Consider the following 18,760-nt stretch of genomic DNA (forward strand, 5'->3'; position numbering starts at 1 on the left):
CGGCAGGGGACACGCCGCGCCGGGCGGGCGGCACGGCGACTGCTCGGCGCTCCCGACGGGCCGGGCGAGAGCTTGAGCCCCGCCCGGAGCCGGAAGGATTCCGGGCCTTCCCAGGTGGTTTGGTAGGGGCAGCGAGTCCTCTCTGAAGGAGCTGGCGCAGAGGCCTCAGTGCGCTGCGGGCGGGGAGCGACGGTGCTGGGGCGTGGATCCCTCCTTGGCACGGGGACGAACGCGAAGGGCTCGGAGCGCCACGCACGCTGCCGGCGATCGGTGCCGGGCTGTGGGGGCCGGTGGAGATCCTGGGAAAAGCGAGGCTGGACACGGTGAGTTGGCGGCTGCGCCAGCAGAGCCGCTTCTGCCATCCCTGACTAGCCGTGGTGTGTCCGGCCACGCTCCGCTGGGTGCGTTCGCGGGTACCGCTCCTAGCTCCGGCTGCGCTGCCCTGCAGGCGCTTTGCCACCGGGAGTAACATGGCAAGAGAATCGGGAACAGGCTTCCCTTGTTTTTCTCTTTGGTGAAATGAGGTAGCACAGCCCTTTCCCACTTGGAAGTCTGTAGGTGAACCTCAGTGGGGTTCCGACCCCGAGTCCTAGCCTGCTTCTGCTGGGTAAATATTGCTCCCTTACATAATAGAAAGTTTAACTTTTATTAGGTGTGGGCCGAAGTTTATTGTAAAGAAATAGGGAGCTCTGGTCGCTTAGGCATTGAAGAGTTCCAAGAATGAAATCATGGCTTAGCACTTGGATTTAAGGACAATGCTCTGTGTGATGTCCGTTTGCTCCTTTCATCAGGCAAAACCATAAAATTAGAAAATGGAAGTTTGCATAAAAGAGAATGAGAACCACTAACAAATCTGTGATGTGTGCTTTGATAAGTTAATTGTTGTCAGCCTGTAGTACTTAGATACATCAGAATTAAAAAGTAGAACGAGAATTCACTAATTTTAATAGGTATCGGAATAGGCTGATTTGGCAAGACCATTCAACAGTTTAGTTGCTGGGCTAGAAGAAAGGAGGGAAGATCTTTAGAGGAAAATTATACCCAAGTTTAACTTGAGGGAATAATTGCTGTGCAGTATTTGTAAACTGCACAGTTTTCTAGGAGTCAAACTATTTTTGTCCAAAGCACACAATATATTCTTAAGTGTTTTGTGGAAGTATACATTAGACATTGCCCTCATCAGAAAGAATGTGCCATAAACCTATAAATAAGTTAACTTGAGATCAAAATGTTACAGAGGTGAAAAACTTAGATGCAACTACTGCATTCACTTATCTAATCAAAAAGGTCCAATACACCAGAAGATGAGCCATACAGGAGATGCAGCCCTGTAAAAATCTAAGGCACCTTTGCACTAATAAAATACTTTGCATTCATTAAGTAATTAATCCAGAGTGACGAGGAAGGGGTGTTGAACCTCTCATTTCAGTTTCTTCTAATAAAACTTATTTTTTCATAAAAATATTTTAAGGTTTGCCAGGAGATCTTGGGTTCGCCACAGAAAGTGTATTTGTTTTCCCTAAGTATGGACAAGAAAAATGAACCTAAAAATACCTTGGGTCAAGCTTCAAGAATGCAAGATAGTATTTCTGTATTGTTTTCTGAGTCTTTTTAAATTTTATGCAGACATAAAGTAAGTCAAGACTTTAAATCACTTATGTTTTCATCTCATTTTTGAAGTAGGATCAAATGTACAGTAAGAGGTCAAATGACTTTTTTTTTGAGAAGCTGAGCAAAAAATGTTAATTATGTTCATCTGATAATTCATTTAAATTCTTTAATCCAAACTTTCCATCTAATATGCTACTTTTTTTAACTCCTTCTCAGAAATTCTTGTATTCTGTATATTTTCATTATGGAATAAACTATTTTCCTTCATGCTAACTTGTTTCACATGATGGTATGGACTTAAAATAGTATATGGCTTTCCATGTGTTTCCATATGATACATATTTGCTCTGCAACTTTCAGTTGTTTGAGAGCTGCTTTTTGCCACAGGTACCATTTCCAAAAGTTCCTCTGTAACCATTGGTACTTGTCCAGGGTATGGGTATGGACCTTGGCTGTTCCACAGAACTCCAATGCACTTTGCTCCCATCCATCAGCTGGAAATAATAATTAACATTAGGAACTGTGCTTTTTGAATGTGCTTGCACAGTCGTTCTACTCTTTCAGCCTCAGAGTGCTTCTGACTTTACTGGTACAGGTATGGTGTTACTAAAGTGGTCAAAAAGTTCTTAAATTGGCTAAATTTGGGATTCTGATACCTCTGACATTGCTGTTTTGTGAACAGCCATGAACTTCATTTGTCAAGGAAGAAGGGAAAGGTGTTGTATAATGACCTATTGCCACTTAGGCAGGACTTGCTGCAATTGCAATATTTATGATATGATTGTAATATTACACTTCCCCCATAATATATCTTCTTTTGTGAGGTGATCAGTGAGTTCCTCTGTATTTTGTTCTGGCTCTGCTCAAGTGTTTCCTTGGAAGTGTGTCACACATCTGAGGCCAAGCCAAAAAGTGTGTCATCTACACAGACAGAAACAACTAATAGAAAAACATAAAAAGCAATTAGCTCTGCATTTTAAAAAAATGCAGTGTGGTTATCAATACCTCTTTTTCTTGAGCTACAGAAAAGCTGTGAGGAATGCTAGCCTTTCCAAGGGTGATGGCTATTCTATTGGTATTCTGATTCTATTGGTGACTGAAGGTCCAGTGAATTGCACTGGTTTGTGCTGGAGAACAGATGAGGAAGACAATGCAATATTAAGAATGACAGAAAACAGAGTGCTGAGGGGAGGCAGGAAGATATAAATTGATTTCCTTAAAGAAATCAGGAGAAGTTAAACAAATACAGAAAGGACAGTTAAATTCAGATGGCTAAATTCAGCTTTTGCATACAAGTTAGCAGTATCTGCATATCATTAACCTACTTTGTGTGCACAATTGGCCATCTACAAACCCCTATTTTATAGTTAAACAAGGGAATAGTAAGTGAAGTTGCTGATGTCATCCGGTCTGGTAGTCTTGTGCTTGAGTTTTGGGCATGAACCAACTGTAGGTTCAGTTCTGAAGAAATGAACTTATGTTCAAAGTGTGCAAAAAATGAGTGCTGTGTGTAGACTCTTCTTTTTCTTAATATTTATGATAGGAGTTTCTGCTGCTGTTGTTGTTTTTTAATGTCATTCTATTTTAGTGGGAACCAGGTTCACTGTCAGACAGAACTTCGGTATTTGGAAGATCTTGTCTACAATAGCTTTACATCCTTGTGTTCATTAATTGTATTTTTAAAAAAATCCAAAGCTCACCTCGTTACCATTTACTGGCAGTAACCCACTTTCCGCTTTCTACTCTGTTTGAAATGTTAGGTAAAATACTCTACCCTTTTTCTTCTGTTGAAGAGAGAAATGTTCAAGTTTGCTTATTGTTTCTTTTCAGCATTCAGCATGGCTTCTCCAGCTCTTCTCATGCGTGTGGTGGCCTCAGCATATTCTGTTGCAGAAAAAGCTGCAACAATTGTTAGAAATGTGATGTCTGCAGGAGATCTGGGCATAGTTGAGAAGGTATTACCTTTTACTTTGTTCCAGTTTAATTTCACTTGTTAATCTTGAGTTAGATACAAGCCAAAGTGGTATTTTTAAAAATCAGCAACTGTGGGAAGAAATACAGCCCTCACCTCCCCTGCTACCACCTACAACAAATATTTCTTTTTAAAGGATTAAAACAGCCCTAGAAAAGTGTCTTTTGACCAGTACTTCTAAACAACATTTGTACATTTAAAAGAAACACCATAATTTTGACCTGATTTCCCTCACAAACACAAGGTTTGCATAGCACCTCAAAATTCATAATAAGGAAATTAACAGAAAATATACTAGACCTATGCTCTCACATCCATAGTACAGCTTAAAATACCATGCTCTTGCTGAATTTTGGATTAGAATAAATCAGCGTTTGATTTCCTAAAACAAAAAAGAACCTTAGCTTTTATTGTAAATAAAAGTTTTCAAAATAAATTCAGATTTAAATCAAATTCAAATTTAATTCTAAAAAGAAAACAGGTATTAAAGTTCTTAATTTGCTGTAATTTAGTAAGTTGCAGTGATGAACCAGGATCTTTGCTTTGACTGCAGTACCAGAATAGGTGAAATTAACTTTAGAAGTTAATTCTAGCTTTACAGATATGTAACAATATTAAGGGCATCATTAAAAAAAAATCTTGGTCTTTACATTATTCAAAAATCATCAAATGTAACAGGTGATATTGGTTCTAAGTAAGATTGGTTTTACAATCTTAAATTTTTTGAAGAATGAATACTACAAACACAAAATTAGATTGCAAGCAATGACCAATAGAAGAGGTTCTTGTTTGAGGGACTAGAGATCTTGAAATTCCTGCAAGCTTCTTGCCAAAGTTGGCTGCTGAAGGAATAGGAAGAAGGCAAAAGAACTTCAGCATGTGCCTTTGTTTTGCAGTCTGAAGGGAAGAGATGCAGAACAGAAAGGAACAGAAGTGCTGCTTCTCATCATTCATCCTCTTTCTGTAGCCAGCAAACACCAAGACCAATTCCAACTGGCCTTACTGAAAGCTTTAGAACGTCTGGGAAGGGAATGTTCCACCTTCTCCCTCAACACAGTGACCCTCCATCCATTTATCTAGTTCAGGAACACCTGAGTTTTTAGCCATCTCCTCTCCTGATATCCTGAGTTTTCTTTCCCTCAGTCGACTCTAAGCTCTCCATTTATATTGCTTTTCTTGGTAGTGCTTGTACTTCCTCCATCCCCCACTTGGGATAGACACTTTTGTCCACCCATTCTTACATTGAAGAACTACTTACACTGTTTATTGGGTTCATGTCCTGGAACAAAGGACATTCTCTGCAATAAATTGATCTTATTGAGTCTAAATTCAGGACCAATTTCAACCAAATTAATTAGGGGATGAGAGGGGAAATTTCAAAGAAAATTGTCAAATTTCATAAAATTATCGCTTGGCTAAGGGACAGACTAGTTTTGAGCATGCAAAAATTAACCCATTACATGATTCTAAATAGAATATCCCATTCCTATGACTAATTCCAGTAGCTGGATAAAACACTTTTCATGTTGTCAGCAAATAAGATACAAGCAGATAGAATTTTTGTTTGATACAACTAAGATGCAAATCTTAGATGAACTATCTTTCTAAATTCCAATGCTAACAGAATTATTTCTTACTGGGATTCTATCTCTAGACCTAAAGGGTTAAAAAAGTGTTAATAAGTTACCCACTTTCACATGTAGCAGTTAATTAACATTTAAGAAATTACTGTAACACATGTAGCAATATATGTTTGGCTACACAACATTGGGAAGGCTTGCAGTCATTTTTTTATGTCACCTTGGGGCACCAAATCCACTGTTCTACTGTCAGACCAGTCTGTCTTAGCTCTGGGGTGCACAGGGAAACTCTGCTTCTTGCAGTTTTTAGCCTGCCTTTCACAAGGTCACTTACTGGGTTGAAGATTTACCAAATTAGACTTCTTTTAGCTTACAAGTAGATATTCAGAGTGCTGTATGGGCCACTGTGCTGGTGTATTTCTTCACCTATCCGCTCTTGGACAGGCTGGACCCAATGACTTGCAGACCAAAGCTGACCGATTGGTACAAATGAGCATTTGTGCTTCTCTGGCACGGAATTTTCCCAAGATGACAATCATAGGAGAAGAAGTAAGTACCTGCTTTATTTCACACTAACAGTTTATCTTGCTGTAGCTTGCACTGGAATTTGCTTTGGCTGGGTTTAGGAAAACATTAGTTTTAATTAAAAAAAAAGAACCCAAAAAGCAACAAATAAAGCTATTTCCATCCCATTTCACCTTTCCATTTCTTTAGCTTTTTCAAGCTGCTGTCAAATACACAGCTCTAAAGCAAAATGAGGTGAGTCCAAAACATTTTTCTAATAATTCTGAGAATTCTTTTGTTAGGAGCTGCCCACTGATGATGTAACTGAGGATTTAATTGAAGATGGTCACTGTGAGGAAATACTGAAGAAACCTTGTCCTGCTCAGTACACAGGAATTAAAGAGGAAGAGGTAATGCTTAATATTTAACATTATCTATACTACTTTCTAATTTTAGCTAAGAGTGTACAATGAAGAAAGGTTTTTTCAATTTGCCAGTTTTTCTTTTTTGTTTGAAAACTGAAATGTAGTCAGGAGAATCACACCTCCAGAGCTGCAAATGCTGCATGCTCCTGTCTGCAGTAATGGGAAATGGAAATTGGCTTCTTACAATTTGTGATTCAAATTAATTTGGCAGGAATCTAGTTTGGACATATGAAAGTAATCTCATTTTCCATTTCAGCTTAATCCTTCATACTTCTATTAAGAGATTTACTGAGACATTCCGTTCAATATTTAAGCTTTTTTTTTTTTGGTGTAAAATACTATTATAGGCTTCAGCCATATAATATTGTTAAAACTTTGGATCTCTTTATTTCCTAACTCCCATAAGGAAATAAAAGCACTAAAGTAAAATATATGCTTTGCGTGTTAATTTACATGATTTGTATTTGTTAATTTTTCCTTATTTTTTATTCTTAAAGCTTGTAATATGGGTTGATCCCTTGGATGGAACCAAGGAGTACACTGAAGGTTGGATTTTCTTTTAATTCTCTTGGTAAAAAAAATAGCAATAGTAATAAAGTAGCATACATAATGCATAGTTTTCTAATAGAAGTAACTTACAATATGGTTTCATATGGCTGATGTTTCTGTACTTTTTGAGTGCTTGGAATGTATTTATTCACTCTATTCAGTTCTAACCAGTACTGAATATTCCTGATGGGCTACTGAGTGCTGACCAGTTTTTATCACTTCAGAGTGCAACGAGCTGTCTTTGACTGCTGGCCGGTTGTCTTGAGTCTTTTGTTAAATTTACATATTTTTTTGCATATCTTTGAATTGAAGGACTAAATCTCCCCTTCAAACAGGAATATGCTCAATTATATTTACATCTTCCTCTCAAACAACCCAAATACCACAGCTGTACTTGTAGCCCTTTCAAAATGAAACAAACATCCTCCCACAAATCATGTTTTTTCAGTCATGGGAAGAAACTGTTCTCAGCAAAGCCTAGTTTCTATCCATAGAAATAGACCCTAAAATGAAAGAAAAAAAAAAAATAAAAAGAAAAGCCTCCAAGAAACAATATGCTGAAATAATGCTTTTGCCTCCTAATGCATCTTTTAGTTGATTAATATAAAATCTTTTAGGCAGATTTTTTCCCCTTTTGGGGAGAGAGATGTACAACTGTCAATAAATTGTTAGTTTTGAATAGCATTAAAGAACTCCCACCACAATTACAGAAGAATGTCATCATAAACTGCTGTGTAGTTGTATCTTTAAATGTCCTTCTCATTATGTGTTAATTATAACATAGCTCTACTAAAAGAACTCTATCTGGGGCATTTTTTAGCAGACCTCAAAGCTAAATGACTAAAAAATTATATTAACATCTGAGAATCCTGATTATAATTTGCATTTTTAAGATAGCACTCTGCATATTGATTTGTGGACTTTTATTGAAGGTTTATATTTTTATTAAGATCTTTCTCTTTTTCAAGCTTAACTACATTCGGGTTTTTTCTGTCCAGGTCTCCTTGACCACGTAACGATTCTTATTGGAATTGCCTATGGAGGCAAAGCAATAGCAGGAGTTATTAATCAGCCGTATTACAACTATGAGGTATTAAAATATTGATTTATTTAGAAGCATTGTGTGATTTCTAAATGTGACTCCTAAGCTATTTCAGTTAGCACACTTGCAACTGAAAAGTGGCATGTAATTGAGTTAATGTTGTAATGTAAGGTATTGGGGTTTTTAAATTAAATATATATATAATTTTAAATGTTGGTTTCCAGGAACTGAATGTCAGGAACTTACTAACAACTATACTGAATCATGAGGCTGGTGTAATGCCCTGATACAGAATATATTATGTATATACTGTGCAAATTACAACAGTCCTTATAAAGTACCTACTGTAAAACAAGTACAGGTCAGTGGTGCTGCAGTCTTTGCTAGAAATCCTTTAGTAAATCCATGCAATGGGTGCATTTGCAATGTGTGGTAACTGCTATAAATCTGCAGCCCTAAATAAACCAAGCATAAGTTGCCACTGACAGCTCAGTTAGAGTGCATCATGCCAGGCTTCAGGATGGCCAACCTACAGACATTTATATATTTGGAGATTATTTCAGTATTACTGGGGGAGCTCATGATACAGCCTGATTAATTAAACTTATTTGAGTTGAAAGAAAAAGCCCTTGAGCTGATGTAATACTATCATATTTTGTGTGACGTGGATCACAAAATATTTCAAATTACAAGATACTTTCAATTACAGATTGTGCCCCAAGTACAGAAATATACAATTAATCATCTGCCAGTCACTAGAAGCAGGATATAATCCACCACCACAATGTCACAGATAAGAAAAGGGTCAATGATGTCATTGCCTTATAGGGAAAGAGAACTAATTTTCACTCTGGGCTCTCAAGTAGTTCTTTTGAAGTGCCACTGTTTAAATGTACAGGCCAGTATTAATGTTATATGCCCTGATATGCCAAGATGCATCTAGGTACCCTTTCCCTTGGTGCTTTAACTGCTGATCAGTGTGATTAACCATCACTCTGTGTCTTTTTTGTAGGCAGGAGCTAATGCTGTGCTGGGCAGGACAATCTGGGGAGTGCTGGGCATGGGTGCCTTTGGCTTTCAGCTGACAGAAGCACCTGCTGGCAAACACATCGTTGTTACCACCCGCTCCCACAGCAGTGCCCTGGTGAATGAGTGCATCGCTGCCTTGAACCCAGACCATGTCATCAGAGTTGGAGGAGCAGGAAACAAGGTATGAAAATTCCCAATCTTCTGGTTCTACTGGGAGGTGGCACCTTTGGGAAAAAAAAAAATAAAAATACTTTTTAAAGAAATTATTTGCTTACTTGCATGAACATACAGGGGAGACTTCCTCCACCTTACCCCGCACAACTTCTCTTCCTAGCATTCAGTCTGCTGTGATGTTGAGAGAATGTGGCACAGGTGTATTTGTACCAGTGCCCATGCTGGTCATGGCTGAGGTCTGTCTTCCCCAGTATTCTGTTTTTAGGGGTGAAAATAAAAAGTTGTAAGACCAGAATGACTAAATGGGAATTCAGTTTAATCTCAATTATTGGACATGTCCTCCTATTTGTGCTAATACAGCTTTTTTTCCAACTACCTAGCAGCACATTTGAAAGGAAAAAATACAAGCACACAGTGATATTTCCTTTGTGAAATTTCTCTGCATACAGGGAACATTCATTTGGTACAGGTTTTAAAGCTGTTTTGTCATAGCTGTCAAAAACACACCCTCTCATCTCTTTTCTCCAACATGTGCAAGGCCCAAAGAGGCACTAACACAACAGGTATATATTTTCCACTTTATTTTTTTAGTACTCGCACAAGAAGCGAATTCTTGTTTCTGAAACTGAGAGCAGATTTTCATCCTATAGACTGTATTTATAACAATCAAAAATATTGAACTGGGAATGGTGATACAGTATAGCTTCTAAATTTTAATACATTTATTGTAATATTAATAAGGAAATGGCTGGTGTTCCTTTCCTGACTATCAGTACTTAAATAAACAGATTTAATCCTCACTTCCTGGTGTTATTTCTACCCATTTCTAAATTCCTAAATCCTTTGCAATGATTGCAACTCTATTCGTAACAGATCATTCAACTCATAGAAGGCAAAGCATCTGCTTATGTATTTGCCAGTCCTGGGTGCAAGAAGTGGGATACATGTGCACCTGAAGCTATCCTACATGCTGTGGGAGGTAAGTTAATAGCATTCAAAGTTCCAGGATAAGTGAAAATGCATTAATTTGAAGTTAGTTATGCTTTCCATTGAAAGAAAAATGACAAGACATGTGTCAGTAACTGTCACATAATTAAAAAAGCCAAATCTCCAAATTTAATTTAAGGTATATTCATTTTAGTATTTTCAAAAAAAATGCCCCCTTTTTTTTCCTGTTGGCTACTATCTCACAGTAAAATCTGCTGTCCTACTAACTGAGTATAGTAGTTTATTAGTAACATGTTACGTAGTATGTGGACATTGAATTCTTTAAACCAATAAAAATAGGTCAAATCATGCTGTTGTTCTCTGGATGTACAAACTCCAAAATTGAGTCATTAATGTAATTCAATAGAATTATTGGTCTCCAACCAACATGAGAAACTTCACTTATCTAGAGGCTAAAGGGGTTGAAAAATTATGAAAAGACTCATCACTGAAGATTTGAAGTAGTATTATTTTTTTTAATTCTTCTTTCCACAATAATAGGCCTTTTACTACCATATGCTTAAATTATGGGGTTTGATTCCTAAATTTTGTCAAGCAAGGATAACAGGCTTCATAATGACACTATTGAACTCCTCTGCAGCCTGTAGTGTTCATAACGGTGGGATAATTTTAAACAGGGTTAGCTCAAGCACAAAGCAACCCAACCAATCTGGGGTAGCACAGTGCTGTATTTAGCCTCTTTGGTAGGTAGGAATCTCCTGGTTAAATGAGCAGGATCTGTTAATTTACAAAGATCTGTCTTGGTCTTGCTAAGTGATTCCTAAAATCTCAGTTAAAACCAGCTGGGGTGTTTCAACACTATGTTAGAGTTTGTGGTATAGAGTTACCCTGGTTTTTACTTGAATTGAGGATTTTTCTTTGATGCTTGTCAATGGCAAATGTTAAAGCTACTCAGGAAACATTTAAAGTAATCCATGAGAGAGAGATGTTTTCCTTTTTCTGGGACACAAAGAATTTAAGTATTGTTGAAAAAAAAATAAACCCACTAGTTATTTGATTTCAGTCCATATAAAACCTGTTGTACTTAAATTGGAAGCAAAGATACTTCACATGTGAAGACAGGCATGTGTACCACAAAGACTGCTTTTAGTTATTTCACTTGAACTAATAGACTCCAACTCCTTTTTGCTGGAATATTTTTCTTTTTTTTCTTTCTTTTTTTTTTTTTTTTTTTGCAGGCAAGATAACTGATATCTGTGGAAATTCATTTCAGTATAACAAGGAGGTGAAACACATGAATTCAGCTGGGGTCCTTGCCACTTTGAGAAATTATGACTACTATGCCAGTCGTATTCCAAACACTGTGAAAGAATCTCTTATGCCTTAAAGCAGGGAAGAGTCTTCACTTGGCCTGGAAGGCTGAGAAAATGAGCTTGGTAAAAAAGAAAGGAAGAAGATGACTGAGCACGAAATTCTGTTTCATAGAATCTGAACTGAATTCTTTCAGTAAGGTGTTCAGTAATTTCAAAATTATACAGAATCTCTAAGTATCTGTTTGATCAGATTGTTTGGCTGTGTTGAGCAGACAACATCAAAACAGTCACATTTCTTTAGTAGATGTTTTCTATATTTTTTGGGAGTTTTTCTTCCTCATGAGTGTAATATACTGCTAATCATAACGTTGCAGACCAAAAATCATCTTCATATTCTGAGCACAAAATCATGTTAAGTCATTTACCTGATCTTGTTCAATGGTTTTTGTTGTCAATAAGGGTTATTGTGTTAAATACAAATGGACTAAGCATTTGCCTGGATGGATGATCCCATTTGTTATAAAGTTGCCAGTTTTGATTCTTAGAGAGGCAGCTGAATTTTTTTTTTTGGTCTTCACTGAGTTTTGGGATGGCCAGTTGGGGTTGTCTGAGTTTTGCAGGAGGCAGGACACAATGCAGCTGGGCCTGGAAATCTCAAATAAGGGTTCATGGATCACTAGATTCAGTGAGGATCAGTGAAGTGTACATACAGCAGAGTTCAGAACAGCTCACTTGGAAATCCAAGGAAGCATGACAAAGGCAGGAGTTCCTAGCACCTCTATGATTTGAAATGATTTTTCAGGGTTTATGCCACTGTAGTCTTGGAGCACTTTGGGCATCCAAAGCCAAGGTCACTTTGCATACTTGGGAATAACTGAAAAGTCAGACTTTGAAATTTTCCATGTCCAGATTCTGAGATAAAGCAGGCTCCTTTCCAACAGCCCCAGAGTTGAGGAAGTTGACACTACCATTTTCCCTGCTTGTGGAACACAGGCATGTTAGAGGAGGGGAGAGAACAGGGCCAAGATCACCTAAAATTAACTTTGAATTGGAGATCCTGTTTCAGTCAGCCTTCCCATAGGTGTGGCTGTTAGGAAAGCAGGATTAAACTGCCCAGTCCACTTGAACACAAAGGAGAACCAGTGGTAAATTACGTATGACTAACTAAAATTGGAAACTTAGACAAACTCTTTTGAAGTCTTTTCAAGCTGAATTTAGGATTTTCGAATCACGCTCTTGAACCAGTGAGGCATCTGTGCCCCTTCTTTTCTCCAGATGATGTGACTCAAGTCCTTTACTCTCAAATGAAGGAGTCCTAGCGCCTCCTTTTCCCTATCAATGTGATACATATTGAGGCATGCCAGTTTCAACAGACAACATGGAGATTTGCTTTTCTTTCTGTTCTCCTTGTGGACAAAAGAGTGACATATGTCAGGTTCTCAGGCAGGTGGTCTCAGGGAGGGTATCTGAACACAGCTGCTTGCTTACATAAAGACCAAATCCCTAAGCTCTCACACATGATTTTTTTCCTTACCCTCTGCTGGCACCAATGAAAGCCAAAGTAGCCTGCAAGATGCACTGCACCCTTTCTCACTTCCTCTCTGCCCACAAGATTAGGTCTTCTAAATAACTACACTCTTCATCCACACAAACTATCTTTAAATGAGTGCCTCAAGGTATAAAAAGTTGTTTTCCATACAGAAGAAGGTTTTGAAATTCAGTTTTCCAGTGTGTTAAAGTTACTTCTCTCTCCTGTCATCATACAATATATTCAACAACTCCACCTTAAGTCCTTAGATTAGATCCTTTCCTCACATTAGGGTTACACCAATATGACTTCACTGGCTTAAAGCCGACTCCATTTCCAACAAGCAGGAACATCTTGCCACCAAAAGATATGAACGAGGCAACTCTTGCTGAGATGCTCCTGTCTCTCCATGTGCACACGTGGAAAAGAATCTAAGGAATCTTTTCCTTAGTGAGGTCCTCTTAGCCTAACATTTACAGATAAATTAGCAAGATTAGCATTTACCTCATTCTAGCATGACACTGGATTAGAGCTGCATATATAGGAACAAAGTGTGCTTCTAATCCCTTGATCTAAAGCCTACCTTTCTTCTCTTCCTCAATTGCATAACTGGTAAGAGCATGCAAGGCAGATTCAGCCTGCTTTAATTAGAACCTTCTTCATATTTTGGCCCATTATAAGTTTAGTCATTCCACATACTGATTGTGACTGAAGTTTGAACCATATAGCAAGTACAATGATTTCACTGTTTGTTATACATAATTTTTACCTTTATCTTATACAGGATTCTTTGAGTTGCACGCTGTAGCATTCCCATCAAAATCTGCATGTGAATTTGCAAAACAGGTTATGATAAAATGTAGAACTCAGGCAACACAAAGGCCTTCCTTAATCGTACTTTCCATGCAATCATTAAAATAAAAAGGATAGAACCCATTGATAGTAATCTTCATCTATTGCTTCTGTAATCTTATTTTCATCTGAAACTTGCAATAGGTTTGAAAATCTCTTCAGCATAAGCCTCTTTCTAATTCTGCTGTAATTTCTGTCAGCTCATTTAGTTACCTGAATGGTAGTAGAACACACAGTATGTATCAGCTTCTGAATGATGTGGAAAGATACTTATGTATGGAAACTCGTGGAAATACTTTCCATGCTTACAGAAACTGTAGAACCGCTTACAGAGAAGAGTAGGCAAAGTTGAAATTAAATCCAGCAGCAGGAATCAAGCATAAAAACCAGCATGTAATGTGCAGTCATGCTCTGGCTATACCACTACCTCCACTGCACAAAAAGCACTGGTTCACCAATCAAGCATTTGATAATGTCTCTGTTAGCACATTAGGTGCTACAGTAACATCTATAAAATAGATGGGGGGCGGGAAATCACAGGGACACTGCGTTGTCCTTGCAACAAAGTGAATTTGAGCCAGTCTGCTGTGAAAACTCGGTGACGCAGCATTTTGTAATTCATTCCAGGGCTCCAGAAGGTGGCTGGGCACTGTGACAGGCTCTCCAGTGAAGTGGTCACAGTGCCAAGCCTGCCAGAGTTCAAAAGCGTTTGGACCACGTTGTGCAGGGCCAGGAGTTGAACTCAATGATCCTTGTGGGTCCCTTCCCACTCGGGGTATTCTAGGACTCATTTGACCCGCTGCAAAATTCGCACGTTTGTCAGAAGTTTAACAAGTGACATCCTACAAAACCAGAGGAGTGAAACCACCGCACTCAAACGTGTCGGTGTGTGTTGCGCTGCTCGATTTGTTTGGATCATCACACATAGAAAAGGGGCTGGAGGCATCTCCACGTCTGCTAGCCAGACATCCAGCTAAGGGCTTTGGCAGGCAGCGCCCGCAAAGCCCTGGGGAAGGCTCAGCCGGAGAAGCCGTGAGAAGGGAAGCACCAGCATCTGGTTTGCTGAGGGGCAGGGCAGCCCTCACCCAGCACCCATCCCTCACCCCGGCCAGCTCCCCAGGGCTCCACCGGCGCGGCCGGGAGGGCCCGGGAGGCCCTCGTGCGCCGCCCGCTCGTCACCTCCGGCCGGCTCCGGCTCCGGCCTCGCCCCCTCCTCCGGGCGGGCTCTGGGCCGCAACAGCGAAGGGACACACCGGGCACCCTCACCTCCCGCTCCGCCGCCCCTACGGCTTCTCCCGCGGAAGTGACGAGCGCTTCTCCCGCCCCGGGGCGGGTCCTGCCGGGCCGCCCTGGCCGCGCCGGCCCCTGCCGAGGTGGCAGCACTGCGCGCCCCGCCCCGCCGCCTCCCTCGGTTCCGGCGCTGGCGGCGGGAATGGCGGCTCTGAGCCTCACCGTGGACGCGAGCAGTCCCCCTCTCGGTAAGTGCGGGCCGGCCCTCGCCCCGCGCCGCCCCGATCCCGCTCTGCCGGGGGTCCGGCGGGGCTCCGTCCCCTCCCCACCTCCCTCGCTCCCTCCCTCCCGTGTTGCATCATGCGGCGCCGGCCGTGCCCGCGTGCGGGGCCGGGCGAGGCGGCACCGAGGCCCGTGCCCGTCCTTCCCATTCCTCCCGTCTTTCCCGTTCCTCTCGTCCGTCCCATCCCTGCCGCCCTTCCCCGGGGCCGTGTGCCCGCTGCGGGTCCCTCTGGGCAGCTGCTCGGGCCGTGGCGGAGCGGCCGGCGCTGGGCATAACTCTGGCTGCGGGAACTCGGGCACGGGTGACTTGGCACGTTGAGGCTGAATGTTCAGTGCAGCCCTAGTTCACATCGCCTGCTCGTGACCTCTGCCGCTGTCTTGCTATCTTTCATTTTCAGTTCTAATCCGCTGCTAAAATTCCCCTCTTGGGAGCTGGCTCGAAGTTCTCGGTTGCTCCCTGCCCTTCGATGTTATTTTGCCTTTAAAAATGTGAGAACCTCCTTCATTGCACTTCCATCCATCTGGAAACAATCTTTTGTACGTGTTCCATAAAATTTCTCCATTTCGTTGTAGCTGTTCAAAATAAATTTTCTTCCTATTCTTCATCGTAGCTTATTGATTTATTTTTCTTGCTGTTACTCCCAAATGGATTTCAGAGTTGAATACAACTTGCATGATTACTGATTCAAGGTATAAAAACATTTATGTTTTAAATAACATTTCTCCTGAGACTTATTTATACTGATTTGCCAAAAAAGAAAATAATGCAATATGAATTATGATTAACATCAGTTTTAGGGGCTTTGGAGACTTATTTTGTTTGACAGCTGGTGTGTGGCACTGGAAGTTTATTTCAGGAGATTGCATGATTGTGTCAGAAGTGTTACATATTACAGATGAAACATTTATATCAAGGAGACAAGCATACTCATCTTATTCATCCCTACTTCATACTCTTCATTGTGTCTGCTGTGCAAGAAAAGTGTAGTAGTTTTTAATGTCATCAGTATTAATTACATAGCTTGGTGCACATAATACTTGTTATTTTCAAAGCATTTCCGTGCATGTTATTAAAATACTTACGTGTCTTACTAACGTAATGCATAAGGGATGTCACCCTGAATTTCACAGATGGATAGCTGAGGGATGAGAAGAAGAACCTTGACTTACTCTTAATGCCACAAGAAGGGTTTTCAGCTGAGCAGAGGTGAGAGCTAGGGAATTCCTAGCTCCAGTGGTTTGTATTTAGGCCAGTGTATTAATAGCTTCTAGTATCATCTGCCTTGGTAGCTGGAGCATTGTTCAAGGGAAGGTAAAGTGCACAGCATGCTGTGGAGACTTTAACAGGTTAGGTGGCTTTCTAGACCTAGAGTACAGTTCCTGATTTGCCTATGCAAAAGCTTGCTGCCTTTGTACGTGCCTCTGAGCAAAGTTAGAGAACACAAGCTCCTCTTGTGCTCAGCAGGCTGAGTCTGGAGCAGAGCCAGTGCAGAAACGCATCCAAGTGAGCTCGGTGCTCTGTTTGAGCTGCTGTGTCGTGCTGTAGAGCCTAGAGATCAGAGCAGGTTTGCATCAAGCCTCTTGGAATGTGGACAGAGCTGTCTTCCAGTCAATGGTGTAGCCTAAAAACTTCAGTAATTATTTTCTTTCTGCAGACCATTTCTTACTGTCACTGGTAAACTACTTTGAAAACGTGTGTAAGTTTCCTGTGCTTTTACATGGATAAAGTTTCTTGGTTTTGAATGGCTAATCTTTTCATAAACTTTAAATCAGGTTAAAAATAGTCTCATCCTTGATCAGAAAATGCTGGTATATTGAGTAATTGATCTCCTTTGATGCACATGTCAGGGCTGGAATGGATTACATTAGTAATATTGTTCAATAATTAAGAGCTTTTTGATTACATTCTCCTCATATACTGGGCGACAGGACTAATTTTTACCATACCCTTAGGAAGCAAAAATGTATCACAGCTGACACTTGCTGAGCTCACTGCAGATCACTGTGTGCTGGACATTATCAATTTGAGGCTGTAAGGATTGCCAAGAAGAAGCCTCTTGCATATGAGACTGAACATTGATTTTTTTGTTTCCCTGGGCATTCTCATTTGAAGGAGTCGCTTCAGTCACCTGGTCCTAGTGGATAGGAGATGTAAGTGGTTGGTTGTAACTATGAAATGTATCTCTCCTGGAAGGAAGTTCAGTATCTTTTTCTCTTGTTTTTTCAAGGAGCTCTGCTGACGGTGGAGCATGTGAAGAATGATGTTGAAATTTCAGTGCAAGAAGGCAAAGAAACCATCCTCTCTGTGTCTGAGTAAGTGACTTTGCATCTCTCCTTCTACCTTTGGGTCAGCAGTTTTAAAAATCACATGGTTGTAGCATTGACAGTAACCTTTTGAGGTAGGAGGAAAAGAAAAAAACCACAGTTTTATTCATCACTGCATTACTGGTGTCTCTAGGACAGGCAAAACATTTACAGTATATTCTGAACTAGATCTTTATGGAAAAAACTTTTTATTTACATGTACCTATGTATAATATTTATGTTGTACCAGTTACTTTACTGTTTAGGACTTTGTGTGGTGCCATGGGTTACCAGCAGCAAGGCTGTTTTATATTAGAGAAGTTTGATAATATAAGATTCCTTGGGCTTGTACATGTGTGGTGGACTGAAATTTGAATGTTGAGATAACATCATTTTAAGCTCCCTAATGTATGTGTATAAGCAAAGGCATGATGTCAGTAAAGTGCTAATTACCTGTGTAGTGCTATTCAGCGTATCCATCTGCACACTGTAGAAAGAATATTGGAAATTTTTGTAGTATTATATTGTCTGTCCTTCTAAAAATACTGTACCATTGGAATGGATAACTTCAAGTTTGGGACACAAAGATGGTTTTTACAGTCTGAGTGAGATCAAATGCCTATCAGAAATGCAGGACTAACACTGTTAGTTTTGGGAAGCTGCATTGTATTCTTCAATTCCATATGAGTTAAGACATCTGGGTATATCAAGAGGAGAGATCCTCCTCTTGCAGTGGAAGCTAGCAGTGGAAACTCTAGCATTTAGTATCTGCAGTTAGGAGCATATTTGTACACATGAGCATTGCAGTTGTAACTTAAAGTATGGTAACACCATGATGAATTTGGAATTACTGATTATAACTGTAGTTTTTGAACACAGATTTTTTTTTTTGAAGATTTGGGGGAATCTATTGTTCACAGACCTGCTGGCAAACTCTCATTTCGTGAGCTAATTCAGTAGGAGATGCTGTTAGAGTCACCAATGCATCATAGACTGGAATACCTGCTTGTCTGAAAAATGGCTATAGAAGCAACGTATTTCATCTTGTATTGCAGTTACTGACTTGCTCCTCATAAATTAACACTAACTGAGCACTTCCATGTCTTCTAACCTTAGGTAATAAACTTGTCACTATGTACATATATTTGCAGAAAATCAAAGCACAGGAAGATTCACAGCCTTCAGTCATGGTTGTTTTACTGGTTGCAAATACTGTTTTCTGTTTAAAATGTTAGATCTGAACTCACATAGGGGTTCTTGCATAATCTGATATTGCGTATTGTCTTTTGCTGTGCCTGGTGATGGCGCTGAATTTGTGATTTTGAATGAAAGCAAGAGAAATATGACAGATTATATTGGGATTTAATTGGTACAGCTTTAATAATCTTCAGTATGTGTTTTGCACATGTGGGATACA

The 18,760-nt window shown here is 40.0% G+C and overlaps 2 protein-coding genes and 1 long non-coding RNA gene across 5 annotated transcripts in view; 2 read left to right on the plus strand and 1 right to left on the minus strand.

Moving 5' to 3' along the window:
• The first annotated feature begins 40 nt into the window (after positions 1-40).
• On the plus strand, positions 41-11,691 carry BPNT1 (3'(2'), 5'-bisphosphate nucleotidase 1). Its single transcript, XM_036404613.2, has 9 exons — positions 41-323; positions 3,442-3,566; positions 5,608-5,712; positions 5,970-6,077; positions 6,590-6,638; positions 7,640-7,731; positions 8,696-8,893; positions 9,760-9,865; positions 11,073-11,691. The coding sequence occupies exons 2-9, from the start codon at positions 3,450-3,452 to the stop codon at positions 11,219-11,221; spliced, it is 924 nt and encodes a 307-aa protein (XP_036260506.1). The 5' UTR covers positions 41-323; positions 3,442-3,449; the 3' UTR covers positions 11,222-11,691.
• LOC118700212 (uncharacterized) lies at positions 7,730-14,852 on the minus strand. Of its 2 annotated transcripts, XR_004982209.1 has the most exons (3): positions 14,794-14,852; positions 9,025-9,141; positions 7,730-8,936 (listed from the first exon to the last, which is right to left on the minus strand). It is a non-coding gene; the product is annotated as an uncharacterized LOC118700212 (long non-coding RNA). The 2 variants fall into 2 exon arrangements; XR_004982208.2 differs by lacking the exon at positions 14,794-14,852 and having other exon boundaries at positions 9,025-9,334.
• A 49-nt stretch (positions 14,853-14,901) lies between these two features.
• EPRS1 (glutamyl-prolyl-tRNA synthetase 1) overlaps positions 14,902-18,760 on the plus strand; it is a 37,578-nt gene continuing 33,719 nt past the window's right edge. For both annotated transcript variants that reach the window (XM_036404610.2, XM_036404611.2), the window contains exons 1-2: positions 14,902-15,005; positions 17,268-17,352. In XM_036404610.2, the coding sequence (XP_036260503.1) occupies positions 14,960-15,005; positions 17,268-17,352 (131 nt within the window). In that variant the 5' untranslated portion in view covers positions 14,902-14,959. The remainder of the gene's footprint in view (positions 15,006-17,267; positions 17,353-18,760) is intronic.

Source organism: Molothrus ater, chromosome 3 (genome assembly GCF_012460135.2).
Source record: "Molothrus ater isolate BHLD 08-10-18 breed brown headed cowbird chromosome 3, BPBGC_Mater_1.1, whole genome shotgun sequence".
NCBI lineage: Eukaryota > Metazoa > Chordata > Aves > Passeriformes > Icteridae > Molothrus > Molothrus ater.

Bases quoted from the DNA above. Each gene is read 5' to 3' on its own strand.
- BPNT1 (XM_036404613.2), top strand. From the start codon at position 3,450: ATGGCTTCTCCAGCTCTTCTCATGCGTGTGGTGGCCTCAGCATATTCT. The intron at 5,713-5,969 runs GTAAGTACCTGC...TTCTTTTGTTAG, and splicing joins TGACAATCATAGGAGAAGAA to GAGCTGCCCACTGATGATGT. The intron at 7,732-8,695 runs GTATTAAAATAT...TCTTTTTTGTAG, and splicing joins AGCCGTATTACAACTATGAG to GCAGGAGCTAATGCTGTGCT.